This window comes from Triticum dicoccoides, chromosome 4B, assembly GCF_002162155.2.
Source record: "Triticum dicoccoides isolate Atlit2015 ecotype Zavitan chromosome 4B, WEW_v2.0, whole genome shotgun sequence".
NCBI classification, from domain to species: domain Eukaryota; kingdom Viridiplantae; phylum Streptophyta; class Magnoliopsida; order Poales; family Poaceae; genus Triticum; species Triticum dicoccoides.
In genome coordinates, this window is record NC_041387.1 from 38,515,308 (window position 1) to 38,541,049 (window position 25,742).

Sequence of the window (25,742 nt, forward strand, 5' to 3'; positions counted from 1 at the left end):
GTAACTCATAATACAAATTGTCATCGAACATTAAGCGTGCGGACCCTACAGGTTCGACAACTATGTAGACATGACTGAGACATATCTCCGATCAATAACCAATAGTAGAACCTGGATGCTCATATTGGCTCCTACATATTCTACAAAGATCATTATCGGTCAGACCGCATACATACGTTGTTCCCTTTGTCATCGGTATGTTACTTGCCCAAGATTCGATCGTCGGTATCATCATACCTAGTTCAATCTCGTTACCGGCAAGTCTCTTTACTCGTTTTGTAATACTTCATCCCACAACTAACTCATTAGTCACGTTGCTTGCAAGGCTTAAAGTGATGAGCATTACCAAGAGGGCCCAGAGATACCTCTCCGATACACTGAGTGACAAATCCTAATCTCAATATATGCCAACCCAACAAACATCTTCAGAGACACCTGTAGAGCATCTTTATAATCACCCAGTTACGTTGTGACGTTTGATAGCACACAAGGTGTTCCTCCGGTATTCGGGAGTTGCATAATCTCATAGTCTGAGGAACATGTATAAGTCATGAAGAAAGCAATATCAATTAAACTGTAACGATCATAATGCTAAGCTAACGGATGGGTCTTGTCCATCACATCATTCTCCTAATGATGTGACCCCGTTCATCAAATGACAACACATGTCTACGGTTAGGAAACATAACCATCTTTGATTAACGAGCTAGTCAAGTAGAGGCATACTAGGGACACTATGTGTTGTCTATGTATTCACACATGTACTAAGTTTCCGGTTAATACAGTTATAGAAAGAATAATAAACATTTATCATGATATAAGGAAATATAAATAACAACTTTAGTTCAATCTCCCACTTGCACTAGAGTCAATAATCTAGATTACGTAGTAATGATTGTAACACCCATGGAGTCTTGGTGCTGATCATGTTTTGCTCATGGAAGAGGCTTAGTCAACGGGTCTGCAACATTCAGATCCATATGTAGTTTGCAAATCTCTATGTCTCCCTCCGCGACTTGATGCCGGATGGAATTGAAGCGTCTCTTGATGTGTTTTGTTCTCTTGTGGAATCTGGATTCCTTTGCCAAGGCAATTGCACCAGTATTGTCACAAAAGATTTTCATTGGACCCGATGCACTAGGTATTACACCTAGATCGGATATGAACTCCTTCATCCATACTCCTTCATTTGATGCTTCTGAAGCAGCTGTGTACTCCGCTTCACACATAGATCCTGCCACGATGCTCTGCTTGGAACTGCACCAACTGACAGCTCCACCATTCAATAAAATACATATCCGAATTATGACTTAGAGTCATCTGGATCAGTGTCAAAGCTTGCATCGACGTAACCATTTACGATAAGCTCTTTGTCACCTCCATAGATGAGAAACATATCCTTAGTCCTCTTCAGGTATTTCAGGATGTTCTTGACCACTGTCGAGTGATCCACTCCTGGATTACTTTGGTACCTCTTGCTATACTTATAGCAAGGCACACACTAGGTCTGGTATACAACATTGACTTAGAGTCATCTGGATCAGTGTCAAAGCTTGCATCGACGTAACCATTTACGATAAGCTCTTTGTCACCTCCATAAATGAGAAACATATCCTTAGTCCTCTTCAGGTATTTCAGGATGTTCTTGACCGCTGTCGAGTGATCCACTCCTGGATTACTTTGGTACCTCTTGCTATACTTATAGCAAGGCACACACTAGGTCTCGTATACAACATTGCATACATGATAGAACCTATGGCTAAAGCATAGAGAATGATTTTCATTTTCTCTCTATCTTCTACAGTGGTCGAGCATTGAGTCTGACTCAACTTCACACCTTGTAACTGATGTCTATGATGCATTTTTATTCTTGTAGACACGTGTTGGGCCTCCAAGCGCAGAGTTTTGTAGGACAGTAGAAATTTTCCCTCAAGTGGATGACCTAAGGTTTATCAATACGTGAGAGGTGTAGGATGAAGATGGCCTCTCTCAAACGACCCTGCAACCAAATACAAGAAATCTCTTGTGTCCCCAACATACCTAATACAATGGCAAATTTTATAGATGCACTAGTTCCACGAAGAGATGGTGATAAAGGTGTAATATGGATGGTTGAAATATATTTTTATAATATGAATAAATAAAAACAACAAGGTAGCAAATAGTAAACGGGCACAAAAACGGTATTTCAATGCTTGAAAATGAGGCCTAGGGTGCATAATTTCACTAGTGCAATCTCTCAACAATGCTAATATAATTGGATCATATAACCATCCCTCAAAGTGCGATGAAGAATCACTCCAAAGTTCCTATCTAGCGGAGAACATAAGAATAAATTGTTTGTAGGGTACGAAACCACCTCAAAGCTATTCTTTCCGTTTGATCTATTCAAGAGTTCGTACTAAAATAACACAAAGCTATTCTTTCCGTTCGATCTATCCTAGAGTTCGTACAAAAATAACACCAAAGCAAATTCATATTCATAATACTCAATCCAACACAAAGAACTTCAAAGAGTGCCCCAAGATTTCTATCGGAGAAACAAACACAAGAACGTGCATCAACCCCTATGCATAGATTACCCCAATGTCACCTCGGGAATCCGCGAGTTGAGTGCCAAAGTATATATCAAGTGAATCAATACGATACCCCATTGTCACCACGAGTATTCAATTGCAAGACATATATCAAGTGTTTTCAAATCCATAAAAGTATTCAATCTGATAACAACAAAATCTCAAAGGAAAAACTCAATTCATCACAACAAGATAGAGAGGGGAAAACACCATATGATCCAACTATATTAACAAAGCCCGCGATACATCAAGATCATGACATCTCAAGAACACGAGAGAGAGAGAGAGAGATTAAACACATAGCTACTGGTACAAACCCACATTCCCGACGGTGGACTATTCCCTCCTCATTGTGGTGGCCATTGGGATGATGAAGATGGCCAGCGGTGATGATTCCCCCCTCCAGTAGGGTGCCGAAACGGGATCTAGATTGGATCTCGTGGATAAAGAGGCCTTGAGGTGGTGGAACTTCTGATCTAGGGCTACCCCGAAGGATTTTGGAATATTTGGGATTTTATAGGGCGAAGAATGGGTGCGGGAGGCCACCGAGGTGGGCACAACCCACCTGGGCGTGCCTGGGGCCCAGGCGCGCCCTAGTGGGTTGTGCCCCCCTTGGAGCACCCTGCAGGTGCTGCTCTAGCCCATCCTGGGTGTTCCGGTCCATAAAAATTCTCCAAGGAGTTTCGTGGTGTTTGGACTCCGTTTGATATTGATTTCCTGCGATGTAAAAAACATGCAGAAAACAGCAACTGGCACTGGGCACTATGTCAATAGGTTAGTACCAAAAAATGATATAAAATGACTATAAAATGATTGTAAAACATCCAAGAATGATAATATAACAACATGGAACAATCAAAAATTATAGATACGTTGGAGACATATCAGCATCCCCAGGCTTAATTCCTGCTCGTCCTCGAGTAGGTAAATGATAAAAATAGAATTTTTGATGTGGATTTTGCCTAACATGTTCATCACATTTCTTTTCTTTATACATAGACATATGGACTTTTATATGATTACGCAATAGTCTAGTTTTGACATGGAGACTTTAATACTCAAGCATACCAACAAGCAACCATGTCTTTTAAAATATCAACACTAAAGCAAGTTATCCCTAGCCCATCATGCTCAGTCATTGATCCATTCATGAAACACACTCGAATATTAGCTACACCCAATGCTCAAATATGATCATACTGCCCCTTAGTTGGTGCTTTATAAGAGAAGATGGAGACTCAAATTGGAAATAAAAATGCATGAGTAAAAGAAAGGCCCTTCGCGGAGGGAAGTAGTGATTTGTAGAGGTGCCAGAGCTCAAAGCTTAAATTGAGAGATAAAATTATTTTTGAGAGTCATAATTTTTCTACCAACGAAAACGACTTGGAGCATCCCAACACTTTCCATGCTAGATATATCATAGGCGGTTCCCAAACAGAAAATAAAGTTTATTCCTTTTTCCACCATAACTTTCACTTTCCATGGCTAACCGTATCCACGGGTGCCCTCCATACCAACACTTTTCAAGGAATTTATTATTTGACAACATAAAGTAAATTCATTATTCATTCGGGACTGGGCATCCCTAGTACCTTTGCCGTACTCTCGTGCAATGACAAGTGAATAAACACTCATCGTGAGAATAACACATCTAGCATGGAAAATATTGGCTACCCTTTACCGCCTCGCGAGTAGTAGAGCACACAAAAGAGAAATTTATTTTGAACATTAGAGATGGCACATGCAAATTTGCTTAGAACGGCATGGAAATGCTGCATATAGGTAGGTATAGTGGACTCATAAGGCAAAACTAGTTTAAAGGGTTTTGGATGCACAAGTAGCGAGCATACTTAGTGCAAAATGAAGGCTAGCAAAAATATTGAGAAGCGACCAACCAAAAAGCAAAAAAAATCTTGTACCCAAGCATTAAGCATAAGTAACACCGAATAATGCACCATAAGTAGGATATAAATTTCATTGCATAACTATTGACTTTCGTGCTTGCATAGGGAATCACAAACCTTAACATCAATATTCTTACTAAAGCACAATTACTCATCAACATGACTCACATATCATATCGTCATATCTCAAAACCATTACTAAGAATCAAGTTTATTTTGTCCAATGATCTTCATGAATTTTTTTATTATATCCTCCTTGGATATCTATCACTTTGGGACTATTTTCATATGTTGCCTTTGATAATCTCAAACAAATATAAGTGAAGATCACGAGCATGATTTTTTTTCTTTCTCTCAAAATAATCTAAGTGAAGCAAGAGAGAGTTTCTTAAAAATTTACTAACTCCCAAATAAATCTAAGTGAAGCATGAGAGCATTTCCATAGAAAAGAGCTTCATTGATGGGATGTGAATGCCGCTCACCTAGCCTCCCTGGCAACTATTTGAGGACTCTATTTTATTTTAAAATTTTCAGATCTAAGTATTTTATTAAAACAGCAAAATGAAAATAAAATGACATTCCAAGCATAGCACAACTCATGTGAAGAAGCAAAAACTTAGGCTCAACCGATACTAACCGATAATTGTTGAAGAAGAAAGGTGGGATGCCTACTGGGGCATCCCCAAGATTAGATGCTTGAGACTTCTTGGAATATGAAATTGGGATGCCTTGGGCATCCCCAAGCTTGAGCTTTTGTGTCTCCTTAATTCCTCTCATATCACGGTTTGCCTAAATCTCAAAAACTTCATCCACACAAAACTCAACAAGAACTCGTGAGATAAGTTAGTATAAAACAATGCAATAACCTCATCATTCTCTACTGTAGCAAATCACTAAAATTATTATTCAACATTACATACTAAATGCCTCTGCATATTTAATAATCTTATTCTCAAATAGAATCATTAAACAAGCAAACATATGCAAACATAACAACAATCTGCCAAAACAGTACAGTCTGTAAAGAATGTAATATTCGTCATAATTCCCTAACCCTAAAAATTATGAAACAAAGTACACACTGTAGAAAATTTATCAGATCTTATTTTGCAAAAAGTTTCAACAATTTATCAAATTCTGACTTTTCTAGGGAGTTTTTGCAACATCGATAAACTTTCTGTTTTGAAACAGCAACATGTATACTTGCAAAATAAGCATGGCAAAGGCTATCATTGCCACTTTTATTGAAATAAAAGATGAAAAACATTATTATAAATAATATAAAGCAAATCCTAACAAAATAAATTGACGCTCCAAGTAAAACACATATCATGTGATGAATGAAGGCATAGCTCCAAGTGAGGTTACCAATAATGTTGGAGACCAAAGAGGGGATGCCTTCTAGGGCATCCCCAAGCTTAGTTGCTTGCATATTCCTTGAATATTACCTTGGGGGTGCCTTGGTCATCCCCAAGCTTAGGGTCTTGTCACTCCTTATTCTCCTCATATCGACATTTCACCCAAAACTTGAAAACTTCAATCACACCAAACTTAACTGAACCTTGTGAGATAGGTTAGTATGATAAAGAGCAAACCATTTCACCTTGATACTGTCAAAGACAAGATTCATAATTGTTTCCACACAATTCCTACTGTATCATATCATTTCCACAATTTATATTGAGAAATATAAGCCATAGAAACAAGAAAACAAGCAAACTATGCATTGAAAACAGAATCTGTCAAAAAACAGAACAATCTGTAGTAATCTGTACTCAAACCATACTTCTGATACTCCAAAAATTATGAAAAACATATGACCACATGATAAATTTGTATATTAATCTTCTGAAAAGATAATCAACTCAAAATCACTCTTCTGTAAAAAATGATAGTTATTTTTGTGAGCGCAAAAGTTTCTGTTTTTCAGCAAGATCAAATCAACTATCACCCACCATGATCCCAATGCTTTACTTGGCACTTTATTGAAACAAAAGCAATAAAACATGATTACCACAGTAGTATAATCATGTTAACACACAAAAACAGTAGGTAAAAGTGTTGAGTTGTCTCCCAACAAGCGCTTTTCTTTAATGTCTTTTAGCTAGGCATGATGATTTCAATGATGCTCGCATAAAAGATAAAAGTTGAAACATAACAAGAGCATCATAAATCATAAGTTCCTCTCTCATAATAATTTTCAGTAGCATCATGAATATATTCATCTATATAACTATCAAATAAAGCATTCTTTTCATGATCCAAAAGCATAGAATATTTATCTGTCTTTATGGCATACACGTCATCATAATAAGCATCATAAGTAGCAACTTTGTTCTCATCATAGTCAATTGAAACCTCTTCCAAAATAGTGGATGTATCACTAAATAAAGTCATGACCTCTCCAAATCCACTTTCATCAATATTGTAATAAGATTCAACACCCTCCAAAATAGTGGGATCACTACTACCTAGAGTTAACACTCTTCCAAACCCATTTTCATCATTGTAATCATCATAAATAGGAGGTATGCTATCATCATAACAAATTTTCTTATCAAAAGTAGAAGGGATAAAAGGATCATATTCATTATGCAAAGCATCCCCAAGCTTGGGACAAGCATTATTTTCAGCAAATAAATCTTCAAACATTTCATACCCATCAAACATAGCATCCCCAAGCTTGTGGTTTTGCATATCATCAAAATCATTTTTACCAATAGCATGAATGGCACCAATAGTATAGCAAACATTATTATCACATTCTTCCAAGCATGTGCCAAAAAGATCTTCAAGGTCATAAGATACATCATTGTCTTTCCAATCATAATCATCACAACAAGTAGTAGGCATCACAAAATCATACTCAATATCATCATCCTCCATAAACATATTTGATTCACTTTCATTAGGCACAATGGTGATAGGAGCAATATTACTTGGGAGAGTTACCTTTTTACTCTACTTTTTCTTCTTTTATTTTTCTTCTTCACCACCTCACGTGTGGGTTTAATCATTTTTTTCGAGCATCTTGTTGAAGAGATTGATTGGATAGGAAACTCCTCCTCGTTACCTGATTCATCATAATAAACACTAGGAGGGTATTGGGAAATATTTTCCCTTTCATTAGTACTCTCTTCATGCTCTATTTGTTTTCTTGTCTTTAGATAGTTGGCAATATAAGGATTCTCAATGGAATTTGCCGCACAAAACATATAAATTTCCTCTAGATCAAAATCAAGAATTCTATTGAGATTAAATTTTGGAATATCCTTAGTTATACGTTTCATTTCTTCATACCCCAAAAGAAGACAAAGCTCTTTATGATGCTCATGGGTAATCAGGTTATCACAATTTTTGGACACAATTTGATCATGAAACAAATAGCATTGGAGATTTAAAAGACCAAGTTCATTGCAAAGTTCACAAGGATGGCGAAAAATATTAAATCTTTCAGCACAATCATCTAGCCTCTTTTGCAACTTTTTTGTTTCTAAATTTTTATGCTTCTTACAAAATCTATCTTTCCTTTTTGGTGTGTGTGTGTGTGTGTGTGTGTGTGTGCACTCCCAATTTACTCCGCAAAAATTGAAATTCTTATAGGAGACATCATTATCATGGCTAGTGCAATAATCATTAGCATTTTGGATATTCAAAGAATTCATACTAACAACATTGCCATCATGCTCATCATTCAAATAATTTGTGCCAAACATTTTATTGACTTCTTCTAACATTTGAGCACAATTTTCCGAACCATCATTTTCAAGAAAGATATTATAAAGATGATCAATAATATGATGCAACCTCAGTTCCTTTTTTTCTAGTTTTCTTTTATAAACCAAACTAGTGACAAAACAAGAAACTAAAAGATTCGATTGCAAGATCTAAATATAAACCTTCAAGCACTCACCTCCCCGGCAATGGTGCCAGAAAAGAGCTTGATGTCTACTATGCAACTTTATTCTTGTAGACACGTGTTGGGCCTCCAAGCGTAGAGTTTTGTAGGACAGTAGCAATTTTCCCTCAAGTGGATGACCTAAGGTTTATCAATCCATGAGAGGTGCAGGATGAAGATGGTCTCTCTCAAACGACACTGCAACCAAATACAAGAAATCTCTTGTGTCCCCAACACACCTAATACAATGGCAAATTGTATAGGTGCACTAGTCGGCGAAGAGATGGTGATAAAGGTGTAATATGGATGGTAGAAATATATTTTTATAATATGAATAAATAAAAACAGCAAGGTAGCAAATAGTAAACGGGCACAAAAATGGTATTGCAATGCTTGAAAATGAGGCCTAGGGTGCATACTTTCACTAGTGCAATCTCTCAACAATGCTAATATAATTGGATCATATAACTATCCCTCAAAGTGCGATGAAGAATCACTCCAAAGTTCCTATCTAGCGGAGAACATAAGAATAAATTGTTTGTAGGGTACGAAACCACCTCAAAGCTATTCATTCCGTTTGATCTATTCAAGAGTTCGTACTAAAATAACACAAAGCTATTCTTTCCATTCGATCTATCCTAGAGTTCGTACTAAAATAACACCAAAGCAAATTCATATTCATAATACTCAATCCAGCACAAAGAACTTCAAAGAGTGCCCCAAGATTTCTACCAGAGAAACAAAGACAAGAACGTGCATCAACCCCTATGCATAGATTACCCCAATGTCACCTCGGGAATCAGCGAGTTGAGTGACAAAACATATATCAAGTGAATCAATACGATACCCCATTGTCACCACGAGTATTCAATTGCAAGACATATATCAAGTGTTCTCAAATCCATAAAAGTATTCAATCCGATAACAACGAAATCTCAAAGGAAAAACTCAATTCATCACAACAAGATAGAGAGGGGAAAACACAATATGATGCAACTATATTAAGAAAGCCCGCAATACATCAAGATCGTGACATCTCAAGAACACGAGAGAGAGAGAGAGAAATTAAACACATATCTACTGGTACAAACCCTCAGCCCCTAGGGTGGACTACTCCCTCCTCATCGTGGTGGCCGCTGGGATGATGAAGATGGCCACCGGTGATGATTCCCCCCTCCGGCAGGGTGCCAGAATAGGGTCTAGATTGGATCTCGTGGATACAGAGGCCTTGCAGCGGCGGAACTTCTGATCTAGGGCTACCCGGAAGGGTTTTGGAATATTTAGGATTTTATCAAGCGAAGAAGGGGTGTGGGAGGCCACTGAGGTGGGCACAACCCACCTGGGCGCGCCTGGGGGCCCAGGCGTTCCCTGGTGGGTTGTGCCCCCCTCGGAGCACCCCTAGGTGCTGCTCTGGCCCATCCTGGGTGTTCTGGTTCATAAAAATTCTCCAAGGAGTTTCGCCGTGTTTAGACTCCGTTTGATATTGATTTCCTGCGATGTAAAAAACATGCAGAAAACAGCAACTGACACTAGGCACTATGTCAATAGGTTAGTACCAAAAAATGATATAAAATGACTATAAAATGATTGTAAAACATCCAAGAATGATAATATAACAGCATGGAACAATAAAAAATTATAGATACCTTGGAGACGTATCAGTAACACAGGCGAGAACCCTTTCTTTGACTGATCCATTTTGAACTTCTTCAAAACTTTATCAAGGTATGTGCTTTGTGAAAGTCCGATTAAGTGTCTTGATCTATCTCTGTAGATCTTGATTCCCAATATGTAAGCAGCTTCACCGAGGTCTTTAATTGAAAAATTCTTATTCAAGTATCCTTTTATGCTATCCAGAAATTATGTATCATTTCCAATCAATAATATGTCATCCACATATAATATTAAATGATACAGAGCTCCCACTCACTTTCTTGTAAATACAGGATTCTCCAAACATCTATATAAAACCTTGTGCTTTGATCACACTATCAAAGCGCATATTCCAACTTTGAGAGGCTTGCACCAGTCCATAAATGGATCGCTGGAGCTTGCATACTTTGTTAGCACCTTTTGGATCGACAAAACCTTCTGGTTGCATCATATACAACTCTTCTTTAAGAAATGCATTTAGGAATGCAGTTTTGACAACCATTTGCCAAATTTCATAATCATAAAATGCGGCAATTGCTAACATGATTCGGACAGACTTAAGCATCGCTACTGGTGAGAAGGTCTCACCGTAGTCAACTCCTTGAACTTGTTGAAAACCTTTCGCAACAAGTCGAGTTTTGTAGACAATAACATTACCGTCAGCGTCAGTCTTATTCTTGAAGATCCATTTATTTTCTATGGCTTGCCGATCATCGGGCAAGTCCACCAAAGTCCACACTTTGTTCTCATACATGGATCCCATCTCAGATTTCATGGCCTCAAGCCATTTCGTGGAATCTGCGCTCCTCATCGCTTCCTCATAGTTTGTAGGTTCATCATGGTCTAGTAACATGACTTCCATAATAAGATTACCGTACCACTCTGGTGCGGATCGTACTCTGGTTGACCTACAAGGTTCGGTAGTAACTTGATCTGAAGTTTCATGATCATCATCATTAGCTTCCTCACTAATTGGTGTAGGAATCACTGGAACTGATTTCTGTGATGAACTACTTTCCAATTCGGGAGCAGGTACAATTACCTCATCAAGTTCTACTTTCCTCCCACTCGCTTCTTTCTAGAGAAACTCCTTCTCTAGAAAGGATCCATTCTTCGCAACGAATATCTTTCCTTCGGATCTGTGATAGAAGGTGTACCCAACAGTTTCCTTTGGATATCCTATGAAGACACACTTCTCTGATTTGGGTTCGAGCTTATCAGGTTGAAGCTTTTTCACATAAGCATCGCAGCCCCAAACTTTAAGAAACAACAACTTGGGTTTCTTGCCAAACCACAGTTCATATGGCACCGTCTCAGCAGATTTTGATGGTGCCCTATTTAACGTGAATGAAGAGGTCTTTAAAGCATAACCCCAAAACGATAGTTGTAAATCAGTAAGAGACATCATAGATCGCACCATATCCAATAAAGTGCGGTTACGACGTTTGGACACACCATTACACTGTGGTGTTCCAGGTGCTGTTAGTTGTGAAACTATTCCACATTGTTCCAAATGAAGACCAAACTCGTAACTCAAATATTCTCCTCCACGATCAGATCGTAGAAACTTTATTTTCTTGTTACGATGATTTTCCACTTCACTCTGAAATTCTTTGAACTTTTCAAATGTTTCAGACTTATGTTTCATTAAGTAGATATACCCATATCTGCTCAAATCATTTATGAAGGTTAGAAAATAACGATACCCGCCAAGAGACTCTACACTCATTGGACCGCATACATCCGTATGTATTATTTCCAATAAGTCAGTAGCTCGTTCCATTATTCCGGAGAACGGAGTTTTAGTCATCTTGCCCATGAGGCATGGTTCGCAAGCACCACGTGATTCATAATCAAGTGATTCCAAAAGCCCATCAGCATGGAGTTTCTTCATGCGCTTTACACCAATATGACCTAAACGGCGGTGCCACAAATAAGTTGCACTATCATTATCAACTTTGCACCTTTTGGCTTCAATATTATGAACATGTGTATCACCACGATCGAGATTCAACAAAAATAGACCACTCAGCAAGGGTGCATGACCATAAAACATATTACTCATTTAAATAGAACAACCATTATTCTCTGATTTAAATGAATAACCGTCTCGCATTAAACAAGATCCAGATATAATGTTCATGCTTAACGCTGGCACCAAATAACAATTATTCAGGTCTAAAACTAATCCCGGAGGTAGATGTAGAGGTAGCGTGCCGACGGCGATCACATCGACCTTGGAACCATTTCCGACGCGCATCGTCACCTCGTCCTTAGCTAATCTCCATTTAATCTATAGTCCATGTTTCAAGTTGCAAATATGAGCAACAGAACTAGTATCAAATACCCAGGCGCTACTACGAGCATTAGTAAGGTACACATCAATAATATGTATATCAAATATACCTTTCACTATGCTATCCTTCTTATCCGCCAAATACTTGGGCAGTTCCGCTTCCAGTGACCAGTCCCTTTGTAGTAGAAGCACTTAGTTTCAGGCTTAGGTCCAGACTTGGGCCTCTTCCCTGAGAAGCAACTTTCTTGCCGTTCTTCTTGAAGTTCCCCTCCTTTCCTTTGCCCTTTTTCTTGAAACTAGTGGTCTTTTGACCATCAACACTTGATGCTCCTTGATTTCTACCTCCGCAGCCTTTAGCATCACAAAGAGATCGGGAATTGTTTTGTTCATCCCTTGCATATTATAGTTCATCATGAAGCCTTTATAGCTTGGTGGCAGTGATTGAAGAACTCTGTCAATGACACTATCATCGGGAAGATTAACTCCCAGCTGAGTCAAGTGGTTATGGTACCCAGACATTCTGAGTATGTATTCACTAACAGAACTATTCTCCTCCATTTTGCAGCTATAGAACTTGTTGGAGACTTCATATCTCTCAACTCGGGCATTTGCTTGAAATATTAACTTCAACTCTTGGAACATCTCATATGCTCCATGACGTTCAAAATGTCTTTGAAGTCCCGATTCTAAGCCGTAAAGCATGGCACACTGAACTATCGAGTAGTCATCAACTTTGCTCTGCCAGACGTTCATAATGTCCGAAGTTGCTCCTGCAGCAGGCCTTGCACCTAGCAGTGCTTCCAGGACGTAATTCTTCTGTGCAGCAATGAGGATAATCCTCAAGTTATGGACTCAGTCCGTGTAATTGCTACCATCATCTTTCAACTTAGCTTTCTCTAGGAACGCACTAAAATTCAAAGGAACGGTAGCACGGGCCATTGATCTACAATAACATAGACATGCAAAATAACTATCAAGACTAAGTTCATGATAAATTAAAGTTCAGTTAATCATATTACTTAAGAACTCCCACTTAGATAGACATCCCTCTAGTCATCTAAATGATCACGTGATCCAAATCAACTAAACCATGTCCGATCAACACGTGAGATGGAGTAGTTTTCAATGGTGAACATCACTATGTTGATCATATCTACTATATGATTCACGTACGACCTCTCGGTCTCAGTATTCCGAGGCCATATCTGCATATGCTAGGCTCGTCAAGTTTAACCCAAGTATTCTACACGTGCAAAACTGGCTTGCACCCGTTGTATGTGAACGTAGAGCTTATCACACCCGACCATCATGTGGTGTCTCGGCACTACGAACTGTTGCAACGGTGCATACTCAGGGAGAACACTTATACCTTGAAATTTAGTAAGGGATCATCTTATAATGCTACCGCCGTACTAAGAAAAATAAGATGCATAAAGATAAACATCACATGCAATCAAAATATGTGACATGATATGGCCATCATCATCTTGTGCTCATGATCTCCATCATCGAAGCATCGTCATGATCTCCATCGTCACCGGCTTGACATCTTGATGTCCATCGTAGCATCGTTGTCATCTCGTGAACTATTGCTACTACGACTATCGCTACCACTTAGTGATAAAGTAAAGCAATTACATGGCAATTGCATTTCATACAATAAAGCGACAACCATATGGTTCCTGCCAGTTGCCGATAACTTTGTTACAAAACATGATCATCTCATACAACAATTTGTATCTCATCATGTCTTGACCATATCACATCACAACAAGCTCTGCAAAAACAAGTTAGACATCTACTTTGTTGTTGCAAGTTTTACGTGGCTGCTACGGGCTTCTAGCAAGAACCGTTCTTACCTACGCACCAAAACCACAATAATTTTTCGTCAAGTGTGATGTTTTAACCTTCAACAAGGACCGATCGTAGTCAAACTTGATTCAACAAAAGTTGGAGAAATAGCCACCCGCCAGCCACCTATGTGCGAAGCATGTCGGCAGAACCAGTCTCATGAACGCGGTCATGTAATGTCGGTCCGGGCCGCTTCATCCAACAATACCGCCGAATCAAAGTAAGATGTTGGTGGTAAGCAGTATGACTATTATCGCCCACAACTCTTTGTGTTCTACTCGTGCAAATACCATCTACGCACAGACCTGGCTCAGATGCCACTGTTTGGGAACGTAGTAATTCAAAAACATCCTACGATCACACAAGATCTATCTAGGAGATGCAAAGCAATGAGACGGGAGAGTGTGTCCACGTACCCTAGTAGACCGAAAGCGGAAGCGTTTAGTAACACGGTTGATGTAGTCGAACGTCTTCGTGATCCAACCGATCCAAGTACCAAACATAGGGCACCTCTGCGTTCAGCACACTTTTAGCTATTCCCCTCGTGCTCTTGATCCACTTGAGGACGAGGGTGAGTTCCGTCAGCACGATGGCGTGGTGATGGTGCAGATGAAGTTACCGATGCAGGGCTTCGCCTAAGCACTACGACGATATGACCGAGTTGTGTAACTGTGGAGGGGGCACCGCACACGGTTAAGAGAGAACTTGGTGTGCTTTGGGGTGCCCCCTACCCCTGTATATAAAGGAGGGAGGAGGAGGAGTCCGGCCAAGGAGGGGCGCGCCTATAGGGGGAGTCCAACTAGGATTCCCAATCCTAGTTGGAGTCCCCTTCCTTTTTCCAAGAGGGGAGAGGGGGAAAGAGTAGGAGAGGGAAAAGGAAAGAGGGGGGCGGCACCCCCTCCTAGTCCAATTCCGACCAGCCATGGGGGGGAGGGGCGTGTGGCCCTCCTCTCCTTTCCACTAAAGCCCATTAAGGCCCACTACTCCCCCCCCCCCCCGGGGGTGGAGGGTCCGGTAACCTCTCGGTACTCCGAAAAATGCCCGAACCTTTCCAGTGTCCGAACATAACCTTCCAATATATCAAACTTTATGTCTCGACCATTCAGAGACTCCTCATCACGTTCGTGATCTCATCCGGGACTCTGAACAAACTTTGGTCACCAAAACACATAACTCATAATACAAATCGTCATCGAACGTTAAGCGTGCGGACCCTACGGGTTCAAAAACTATGTAGACATGACCGAGACATATCTCTAATCAATAAACAACAGCGGAACCTAGATGCTCATATTGGCTCCTACATATTCTACGAAGATCTTTATCGGTCAAACCGCATAACAACATACGTTGTTCCCTTTGTCATCGGTATGTTACTTGCCCGAGATTCGATCATCGGTATGATCATACCTAGTTCAATCTCGTTACCGGCAAGTCTCTTTAATCGTTCTGTAATACTTCATCCCGCAACTAACTCATTAGTCACATTGCCTGCAAGGCTTAAAGGGATGAGCATTACCGAGAGGGCCCAGATATACCTCCCTGATACACGGAGTGACAAATCCTAATCTCAATATATGCTAACCCAACAAACACCTTCGGAGACACCTGTAGAGCATCTTTATAATCACCCAGCCATGTTGTGACATTAATAGCACACAAGGCTCCGGTATTCTGGAGTTGCATAATCTCATAGTCTGAGGAACATGTATAAGTCATGAAGAAAGCAGTAGCAATGAAACTGTAACGATCATAATGCTAAGCTAACAGATGGGTCTTGTCCATCACATCATTCTCCTAATAATGTGATCCCGTTCATCAAATGACAACACATGTCTATGGTTAGGAAACATAATCATCTTTGGTTAACGAGCTAGTAAAGTAGAGGCATACTAGGGACACTATGTGTTGTCTATGTATTCACACATGTACTAAGTTTCTGGTTAATACAATTCTAGCATGAATAATGAACATTTATCATGATAAGGAAATATAAATAACAACTTCATTATTGCCTCTAGGGGATATTTCCTTCATAGGGGCCTTCGAGGGTGAGTGTGCCTTTGGCATCGCCCATTCCGCAGAGGCATGCCACAGGGGCTTCTCGGGGGCTCTCCGCATCATCCGATCAGTTCAAGCGCTCCTACTGGTTCGATAAACCTTAAGGTCATTGACGTGAGGGAAAGTTGTTGCTTTCTATAAACTTGCGACTTGGGGCCCAACAACTTCCTAACAAAGAGTAAGCAATCAACGACAGCAATTAGATGTTGAGATTCAAATAAATATCTTATGTACTCTAGAATTCTCTATTTGCTTGTAACTAATCATACACTACAAACCTATATAGGGGGTATTTGTCCCTTTTATTTTACTTCCCTCATATTTAAAGGATTTCGGTTTAAGTAAAGATCCACTCCATAGTTATGCCTTGGAAAGAGGAAACTTTACTTAACTTTTGGTACAAGCTGCAGTTTAAATTTAGAGCGGCGCAAGTTAACTTTTTAAGGACAAGTGGTTAGGGATAAAAGTGCATGTCTAAGAAACTTTAGAAACCTTACATTCTTTTAATTTTGCAAATTAAACTAAATGGTAGAACAAAGTATTTTAGTTGAGATTGTACTACTCCCTCCGTTCCTAAATATTTGTCTTTTTAGAGATTTCAAATGGACTACCACATACGGATGTATATAGACATATTTTAGAGTGTAGATTCACTCATTTTGCTCCATATGTAGTTATTTGTTGAAATCTCTAGAAAGACATATATGTAGGAACGGAGGGAGTATAATGGAATAAATTAAATAGGTATAAAAGTTTGGTATAACTAATTTTAATCTGAACCCATGTTGAATAGAATAGACTATAGTCCACACTATCATAAGTGATCGCATGATCTTGGCGCCACATTTTTTTAAATATGAATTACGCACGTACGTGTCAACCAGGATGTAGAGTATGCTCGGCATGAACATGTGAATCTTGCGGTAGACTGAGTGGAATCTCTGGGTCTCTTCTTAGAAGCTTTGAACTTGATCTACATAATTTCTTGCTTGAGAGCCATGTTGTAAAACTGGTCAAACTCAGTTGGCTCAGAGAGAATAAGAGCGAGTTGAAGGTCCTCTTTGAGGCCACCCTAAATTGGTAAATCTTACTCTTCTCATCGAGAACATCTTGCTTGGCATATCGAGCAAGCCTCTGGAACTCGGAGTTATATTCATAGACGGACATACTTCATTGCTTGAGATTTATGAATTTCTTGTGCATACCTTCAGTCATACTTGTTGGAATATGGTGAGCTCTGAAATCATAAAAGAAATCGGTCCAGCTAACCACTCGAGTCCTTGTACTGCTGACACCAATCTGTCACTTGATTCTTGAGTTGGAAAGTAGGGAACTTTACGTAGTCCTCAGGACAGACATTGCTGCTTTCGAAGTGCTTGTTGATATCGACGAGCTGATCGTAAGCATCCAGAGGCTCGGCGTAGAAGCTGAAAGTCTTGGGCTGGTTGCTGAGAAACTAGTTCAAAGTTGCGAATTGAGGTTGATTGTTGAAGTTGCCCTGACCTTGATTTCTTGAAGGCCCGATCATGACCCTGGATGCTTCCTCTTCTTGTTTCCATTTACCTCCCATTGAGCAATCATTAAGCAACCTCCTCCAAGTCATCGCCTTTGAACAAACCATCGTCATAATAATCCAAGGTCGAAGAATCCACGAAAAATCTTTCACAATTGATCTCATCTACACAATTTGTACAATCCAGGTCATCTAGACAAAACACAAGCTGTATACAAGTAGAATATAGAAATTCGAACTTAAATTACCTCTAGGGATCATGTTAATGAAGAAATTGACCTCGGCGGCGGTTGAGCCTGCGAGGAAAGGCCGGAGGAGAACCATGGGGAGGGGGGGGGGGTATATGGGAGCAGAGGCTAACCGAGCAACCACACGGGGCTCGGGGTGGGGTAGCGGGGCAACAACCAGTGGCTGGAGCGCGGTGTGGGCGGGAGGGATCTCCCGTGGGAGGCATATTTGACGGCGATAATGTGTTGAAATAGGACGGTGACGTCCTCAACACATCATAGATTTTGTTGTTTTCTGGAGCTAGTTTAGGAAATCTGATAGACTTGTCTAATAAAGCATAAGAAGTGTGATGGAATTGGAACAACTCTATCAGAGTCAGCATACCCACGGCCTTCAAACCATGTATGGAGGGTGATACATATATTTTTGAAGGTTGTGCGTAGACACATAGTCCTCATATGCTACCTTCATTATTTTCTTCTATCTACTCCACTAGTTCAACTAGGTAATTTCCCTGCGCATTGCTGCGGGATTTTAAAGGTTACTTTTTGATAAAGTTGAATGAAGTGTTCTAAAGCAAAAAATAATAATTTAAAAAATAATTGTGTGTGAACAAAGAGTATGCATGTATCCTGGATCATTAAAGATGAAACAATTGAATTGGGTACGCATGTGCATAAAATAGTTTTAGCGGATGAGGACATGGCACATTTGATGATGTGAAGGGCTGCATGTTGAGAGAATTGAAGTTAGTGGGCATCAACTATTTAGGTATTATAGATTTGTCATTGACATCAAATAATACAACAATATTATTACAAACCACTAATTTAAATATAACAATAATCCAAATCAATAAATAATATGTATGCGACAAACAATCCAATGAAACAAATTGTTCAAGTAAAATGTAACGGATTAAAAAAAAATGTAAACATAGTATTGCCTAGCTAGTTACCATTGATGCTCAATGAGATCTTCACACAAGTGATGATGGGAGGCTCAATCTCCGATCTTCCGATACGCCTCAAGAGATGCCTGGATGCGATTTGCGTGCCTGCGAGGCTTGCTAGTTGCGCTCATATGGTCATAGTCGTTGGCTTTTCAGCCTGTAAATGTGGAGACTTGAGGATTCGATTCGGAGCAACCTCCAAATAAACATGCCGACGGAGCACGCAACGGCAATTCTGCTATACCGATCGACGATTGTTAAAGCAAAAATCGGCGCTGTTAGATGATCGGGTCGATATGACGATCTGCTAAAGTTGCTCTTAGAACTTCAAGGAGATACATAAACTCTGATGTTCGCCCCGTCAATAATAACAATAACAATAATAATAATAAACCTCTGATGTTGGCCGACAGCAGCACGCGCATGCGCCGTAGTGCACGCTCCACGCTACGCCGGGAGCGTGTTTGGCCCGCTCCGCGCTCGTTCGCATCGCCTTGCCGAGAGTTGCCAGCGCACTCGCTGTAGACAGCACGCTTCCAGCACTGCCGAGGTCGCCAAAGCACGTACAAAGTGCAAACGCACGCGAGTTTGCTTTGCGCCGGCGTTCCGAGTCGCGTTCTCTGTCTGCGCGCGCGAGGTGGCCACCGTGCAGCAGCAGCGCGCGCACGCGGCGTGTGCACCGCCTCAGAGTTCAGACTCCCTGCTGCGACACCGGGCGGGCAAAAGTTGCACAATATTGTCATTTCTTCCGGTGAAAGTATTTACACACGGCCACTCCGTAAAACTCAAGAAAAAGAAGACGAATCGCGTCAACAACTTCCGGCAGCAAAACAACGACATCATTTCAAGACACACAAGATAGTACCAAATTCTTTCCTGCCGTGCTATTTCCCCTATCATTCAAGAACGAAAAAAAGTGAGAGCAGCGGCCGCGATCGGCGCGGTGAGTTCAGGACAGCGACGCCAGCGACGAAGACATGCCGCCGCCGGCCTTGGCCACGGCGACGTAGTTGAACGACAGCCGCCGCGCGCCCTGCAGGAGCTCGCCGCAGCGCCCGGCCCCGGCCGCCGACGACCGCGGCCTGTCGAGCTCGGCCGAGGAACGGCCTCCGCCGCCGCCGCCGCAGCTGGAGCCGCTGCTGCTGCTGCGCATCGACGGCGCGGAGCACGTGAGCCTGCCGGCGTCGACCCGCTTCCGGTTCATGCTGCCCGGCTCCGGCGTCCTGCTGAAGCCGCCGCCGCCGCTGCCGCTGGGCCTCTTGAGGCGCGGCATCGTCTCCTTCTCGCTGAACAGGGTGCGCAGCTTCTTCTGCTCCTGCAACACGCCATCAATTTACTTCCGGTGAGTTCAGAATCCGCATGAATTCAAGCAAGTGTCATCCAAATAGATGCTGTGAACAGCAGCAGGGATGATTTATTTACCCGGAGTCGCCTCCTCTCCTCCTCCTGCCTCAGCCTGGCTTGCTTGTGCTCTTCCAACACGGCCACTAGGCGAGCCTTGACAAGGTAATAAGAAACGCAAGCAATTCATCAGCTGCCATGCCATGGAAATTGTTACTGCGTAGTATGCTGGTGCAGTAGAGCTGAAGCTAGCTTACCCCGTCGTACAGAAAAGGCTTCTTTCTTTCGCTCTCCCATGCCAGCGTTCGACTCATCAGGTTATCAACAATAGCTGCAGAACAATGAACACTCGGTTATTTTTGCCCAAACATTCTTCTGAATTAATAGGTGTTTAAGTTACATAAGGGATGATTAAGTAAGCTTAAATTACCTGGAATCTTCATGATGATGACCCTGGCTTTCTCGGCGCGTTTCAGGTTCAGACGCGCGGTCCTGCCGGTGCTGAACCTGTTCTCATCCTGAATGAAACCAGCAGATGGGATGAGCACCCAGAGATCATCACTGTCCAATGCACCCAAATACGCATTCAAACTGTAAGATGGGGACACATACCACGTTGTGGTCGTCGAGCCATTTCTCTTCCTCGCAGGCCAGCAGCCACTTGTTGATCTTCTCCATGATGTCCTTCCTCGACTGATGCTCCTCCTTGGCCTTGGCTATCTGGTCGTCGATGCTGGCCATGAGCTCAGAAGGGTTCACAAGGCCTGATAATATATTAAGATGCAATCACCATTAGAATTCCACATCTGAAATGCATTTCGGTAACAAGTAAAGAAAAGCTCGGCGTGTCTGAATTTTTTCTTTCCCAGTAGTAAAACTGAACAAGAAGCCTGCGTCTGAAGCCTGAACTCGTGGTACTGTACGTACCGGAGTCGATGAGCGCGATGGACTTCTCGGGCACGGTGCTGGCGTCGGGCTCGACGTGCATGCTCCGGCAGATGTTCTCCAGCTCCAGCCTGCGCTTGAGCACCAGCTCCTTCATCCGGCCGGCCTTGAGCCTCGTCAGCCTCTCCACCTCCTCCTCCGTCTTCTTGATGCTCGCCATGGACAGCACGCCGGAGGACAGGAGGACCTCCTCTTTCGCGGGCTTCAGGACGGCCGCCGCCTTCTGGAAGCCCCGCCGCTCCTCTGCCGGCGAGTCCATCAGGTCCCACAGCTCCACCAGCGGCACCACGGCTTCCCGCAGCTGCAGCAAAGGTGACGCATGTGCAGCAACCATTAGCGTCACGTTGGAGCTTGGAAGCAGAGGCGAACTAATTAAGGGTGTGCTGGCATGTACTGTGTACCATGGCTGCTCGCTTGGCCTTCTCGGAGGTGAGCATGGCGACGACCTGGGAGAGCCTGGTGAGCGTAGTGTCGCTGATGCTGGTGGGCTTGCCGGGGTCGGCCTCGTGCAGCCCCGGGTGGACCTCGTTCACGATGGCGATGAAGTCCTCGCCCAGCACGTCGCACAGCGAGTGCACCTCCGTCACGTGCTCCAGGACCTTGTGCAGGCGGTCCGACTGCAAACAATTTTGCAGGAGCCGTCAGCTTGTCGCCATCATATTCAGTTCAGATATGCTGATGATTGTCATTACATATCAACATTTTATACTACTTGACAAATCATAAGCCTTGGCATGTTCTGATCTTCTGAAGATCATAAAATCGCTATAATGATTGCTAGGAAATATTGACGTGAATGGACCGATTAGCCAACTTAACAACGGCACGGATAGTTCAGGACCTGAACTGATATCCTACTAACCAGCTGTTGATAGGTCCGCCTTAAACAAAACGAAACTTGATTGGGTATCTTGATGGAGGGCTTATTTTAAGCAATCCCTGTCGGATGTATCCATCGACGAAAAGCTGTAAAATTCTGAAGTTTCAGAACAAATTTCTTACCTTCTCTTTCTGAAGAGTGGACAGGCGTGCCCTGTACTCGCCCAGCCTCCTGATGGTGAGGTCATGGCCGTCGCCGGCCCTGGGGGAGGTGTCCTGGCCGTGGCTCCGCCCTGCGATCTCAGCGCTGATCTTCTCGATCTCCGACCGGATGTCAGAGAACTGCTTGCTCCGTTCTGCTCTCATCGCCCGCAGCTCTTCCAGCAGAGCCGTCGCCGATGACACCCGCTCGTTCAGCGACACGGTCCATTTGTTCACCTAAACAAAGATGAAGAAAGCCGTAATAGTGAGTAGAGAGTTTCAGTAAACAGGTCATGATTTCAGTGAGCAAGTTAAACAGACTCGATACAGAATCATGATTAAGTGCCTTAGAACTGCCCATACATTATTGATCCGTCGGCGAACTACGCTTTAAAAAGTGGTTTTACAAAGCTATACTTGTTCTGTGTCATTGTTCAGAAAACCGCATTGTTTTCTATGTGTATAATCAGTAATCATCCTGTCGGAGGAATTTCCATCATAGTTGCCAAGTTTCCGGTACGGTGGGAACGAGGAACGGGAACGAGGGACGAGAGTCGGTGGCTGAAAAAAATAGGATACAACGAGGGTATACATCTCTCGAACGATTTCTTTATAGCGGGGACGCGATCCAATCCGTTTCTGTATGATGAACCCGGTATGGTACCATGGATCGAGGAACGCAGTTCCTGAAGAACGACGACTCCCTGACGGTCAGCATTCCTTGTTGTTAATGGATCCCTTGCAATTAATGGATTGAAGGAAGAACGAGAAGTCCTTGAGAAAAGAAACGACGGCGTGACTAAATTATGCCTCACGTTTTGGCTGTTGGATCCTGGAACCTGAATCGAGGAGCAGGATGCGGGGACACCGAATTTTCATCGAATCGTACCGAATCCGACCTCGTTTCCGAATCCGATTCCGGGTCGATGAATCGGGATCGAGGGACGGCCTACCGTTCCCTGTTTCCGGCTACTATGATTTCCATTGCCACATTTTTCTGATAACACCGAATCTATTTATTTTTCACACGCACCACCACGTGTACTACCACCAGACCAATAGGTGGGTTCTAAAAAGCTTCCAGTTTCTATTTTTATTTTTTTGCGGGGGCTTCCAGTTTCTATTTAGTGTGCTTCCGATTCAAAATCAGTGTGCAGTTGACGTGTGGGCCACAGAGTCAAATCACATGAAAAGATATAATTAGCATGTCACTATGCCACTAAAGATCTCAGTCTCGTTCTTCTGCGTAGAAATTTGAAAAGGAGGTCCAAGCGGATTGTAAAATTTCTATGATTTTTTTCTGAAATTGAGACCAAAGAAATTTTTCCTTCATTTCTTTTTTCTATTCCTATGTGTTTCCCTCACTTTACCTTTGAACCAAAGGAGGGCTTCCACCTTACTCCTATAATGCATGTTTGTGCCTCTAAAGTCTAAACTCGTTAAAAAGGTCTACTTGGTCCCAAACGAGTTTCGCTGGCTATGACTATTGCCGTGGCAAGTTGACCACTCCACGGCGCCATCCTAGTTAGCTAGGACCCACATGACAGCTACCTCCATTTCTCTCTTCATCCTAGTATCAGTTATATCTTTATTTTTTATTTTTAAACAACAATACAAAGGAGCTTGATTCTCTTAAACGATTCGTTACAAGTCTATATTTCCCTTTATGGATAGGCTGAAAAGACTGTATGTTTACGAAATATTCTTGACAATCTTAGACCGATAGAGATCAAGTTTTTTTATTTATTTTTTGAAAAGGAGGGAATCCCCAGCCTTTGCATCAATATCAATTCTAAAGCTAAAGGTTTTAAACTTCTATTAAGTTTTAGAATTCCTGCGCCTCGTGCTCGAATGGACTTCCTTCGGGTTGACTCTAAAAAGGAATGCAAAACTATATACTTTGGGTGATCATGTAAATATCATAATATTGAAAATATAACATCTTACAGTTAATGCGGGATTTTTCTTTGACTCCTCAAAGTAATAAGTGCTGAAAAGGTGCAGGGAAAGGAGAAGCGGATAGCCGCCTGCCTGCCAAAGGCCCCCGAGTAAGTTACCTTGAACTGCGTGGAGTTTTCGGCGCCGAGGGCGGCGGTGAGGGCGGCGATCTCGGCCTCGCTGGCGGCGAGCGACTGGTGCAGCAGCGCGCGCTCGCCGGTGGCCTCGTCGACCTTGCGGCGGTACACCCGCGTGCACTCCGCCTCCAGCTCGTGCACCATCCGCTCCCTCTCCTCCTGGCTCTTGCCTATCTGCCCCCACAGTTGCTGCACACACACATCCACTCCACATGTCAAACCACGGCACTTGAAAACTCAAAGAACAGAACAGAGTCCAGCCGGCCGGGAGAGGATCGTCGGACGCACCCTGAGCTCCGCGAGCAGGGGCGCGCAACTGCCGACCTCGGCACCGCCGCCGGACAGGGCCAGCGGCGCCATGTTGTACAGCAGCTCGGCGGCGAGCTCTCCCATGGCCGTTGCACGCGTATGCTGGCTGGCTGTTGGAGACGAGACGACGATGCAGCAGCTAGCTCGAGAGTTGGGAGAGGGTTTAAGCGTCCAGCTAGCTAGAGGTAGACGTCGCTGATTGATGGATGGGTGCGTCGGGTGGAGAGGAGGGCATATATAGCTGAAAGTGCCAGGGCCTCGGGTCGGGAGGCCGGGCCCGCTCGCAGCCTCCGCGGCTCGGTACGCGACAAGTATCGGATGGCCCCGTGTGTAACCACTGACCAGCCAGCAGCCGCGCTGATGATGATGATGATGATCGACTGACTCCGTGTAGGGCAGAGCAAAAAGGAAAGGAAATACAGCATATTGGAAGAGAAGAGGAAGCCTGGCTAATAAAGCCAGCCAGGGTTTTGGTGTGTGATAATATGCTGCCTGATTTGTGGTTTGTTTATGCCTAATTCTGGCTGCGCTGCAGTTGGCCTGGAACCATCGTCGACCGATCATGCATGCTGGTCCTGAACCCTAATTTTGAGATATGATATTGGCACTTGCCGACTTGCGCGCGTCACAAACAAATGAATTAAGAACGGCCGGGGTGTTTGCATCATCCGTTGCATTCCCACATGGAAAAAAAAATAGCTTTTGCTTAGCGGGCCTAGTCAAATTCAGATTGATGCGCATAGTTAATTGCATACATATATATACTCTGCAACTGACATGACATGCACGAGAAGTAGTGATAACAAGAACTCTCCGCCGGCTGTCCCTACCGAGATTTCGCACAACACTATATATTTATCTCGCTAGTCTAGTGCAACATGCGTCTCGTTAGTTAGGTACTATGTTTCATATTTACGTCAGGGTTTAGCAGAAGTTCAATATATAAAAAAAGATAGAAATCCGGACGGTGCAACGGAAAGATGTTTGCCCGTACTTTTCATGCATGGGAAAAGGAAGAAATTGCCATCTGACTAAGATTAAGAAGACCTACCCGAAACATAGATAATTTGCATCATCCGTTGCACTCCCACATGGATAAAAGAAAAGAATAAGCTTTGCT

The 25,742-nt window shown here is 42.5% G+C and overlaps 1 protein-coding gene across 1 annotated transcript; it reads right to left on the minus strand.

Annotated features, from left to right (window-relative positions):
- Positions 1-19,650: 19,650 nt before the first annotated feature.
- LOC119292476 (65-kDa microtubule-associated protein 6-like) lies at positions 19,651-25,186 on the minus strand. Its single transcript, XM_037571306.1, has 10 exons — positions 24,602-25,186; positions 24,296-24,502; positions 22,221-22,475; positions 21,620-21,835; positions 21,201-21,519; positions 20,886-21,037; positions 20,704-20,791; positions 20,531-20,604; positions 20,355-20,429; positions 19,651-20,247 (listed from the first exon to the last, which is right to left on the minus strand). The coding sequence occupies exons 1-10, from the start codon at positions 25,184-25,186 to the stop codon at positions 19,882-19,884; spliced, it is 2,337 nt and encodes a 778-aa protein (XP_037427203.1). The 3' UTR covers positions 19,651-19,881.
- Positions 25,187-25,742: the final 556 nt, after the last annotated feature.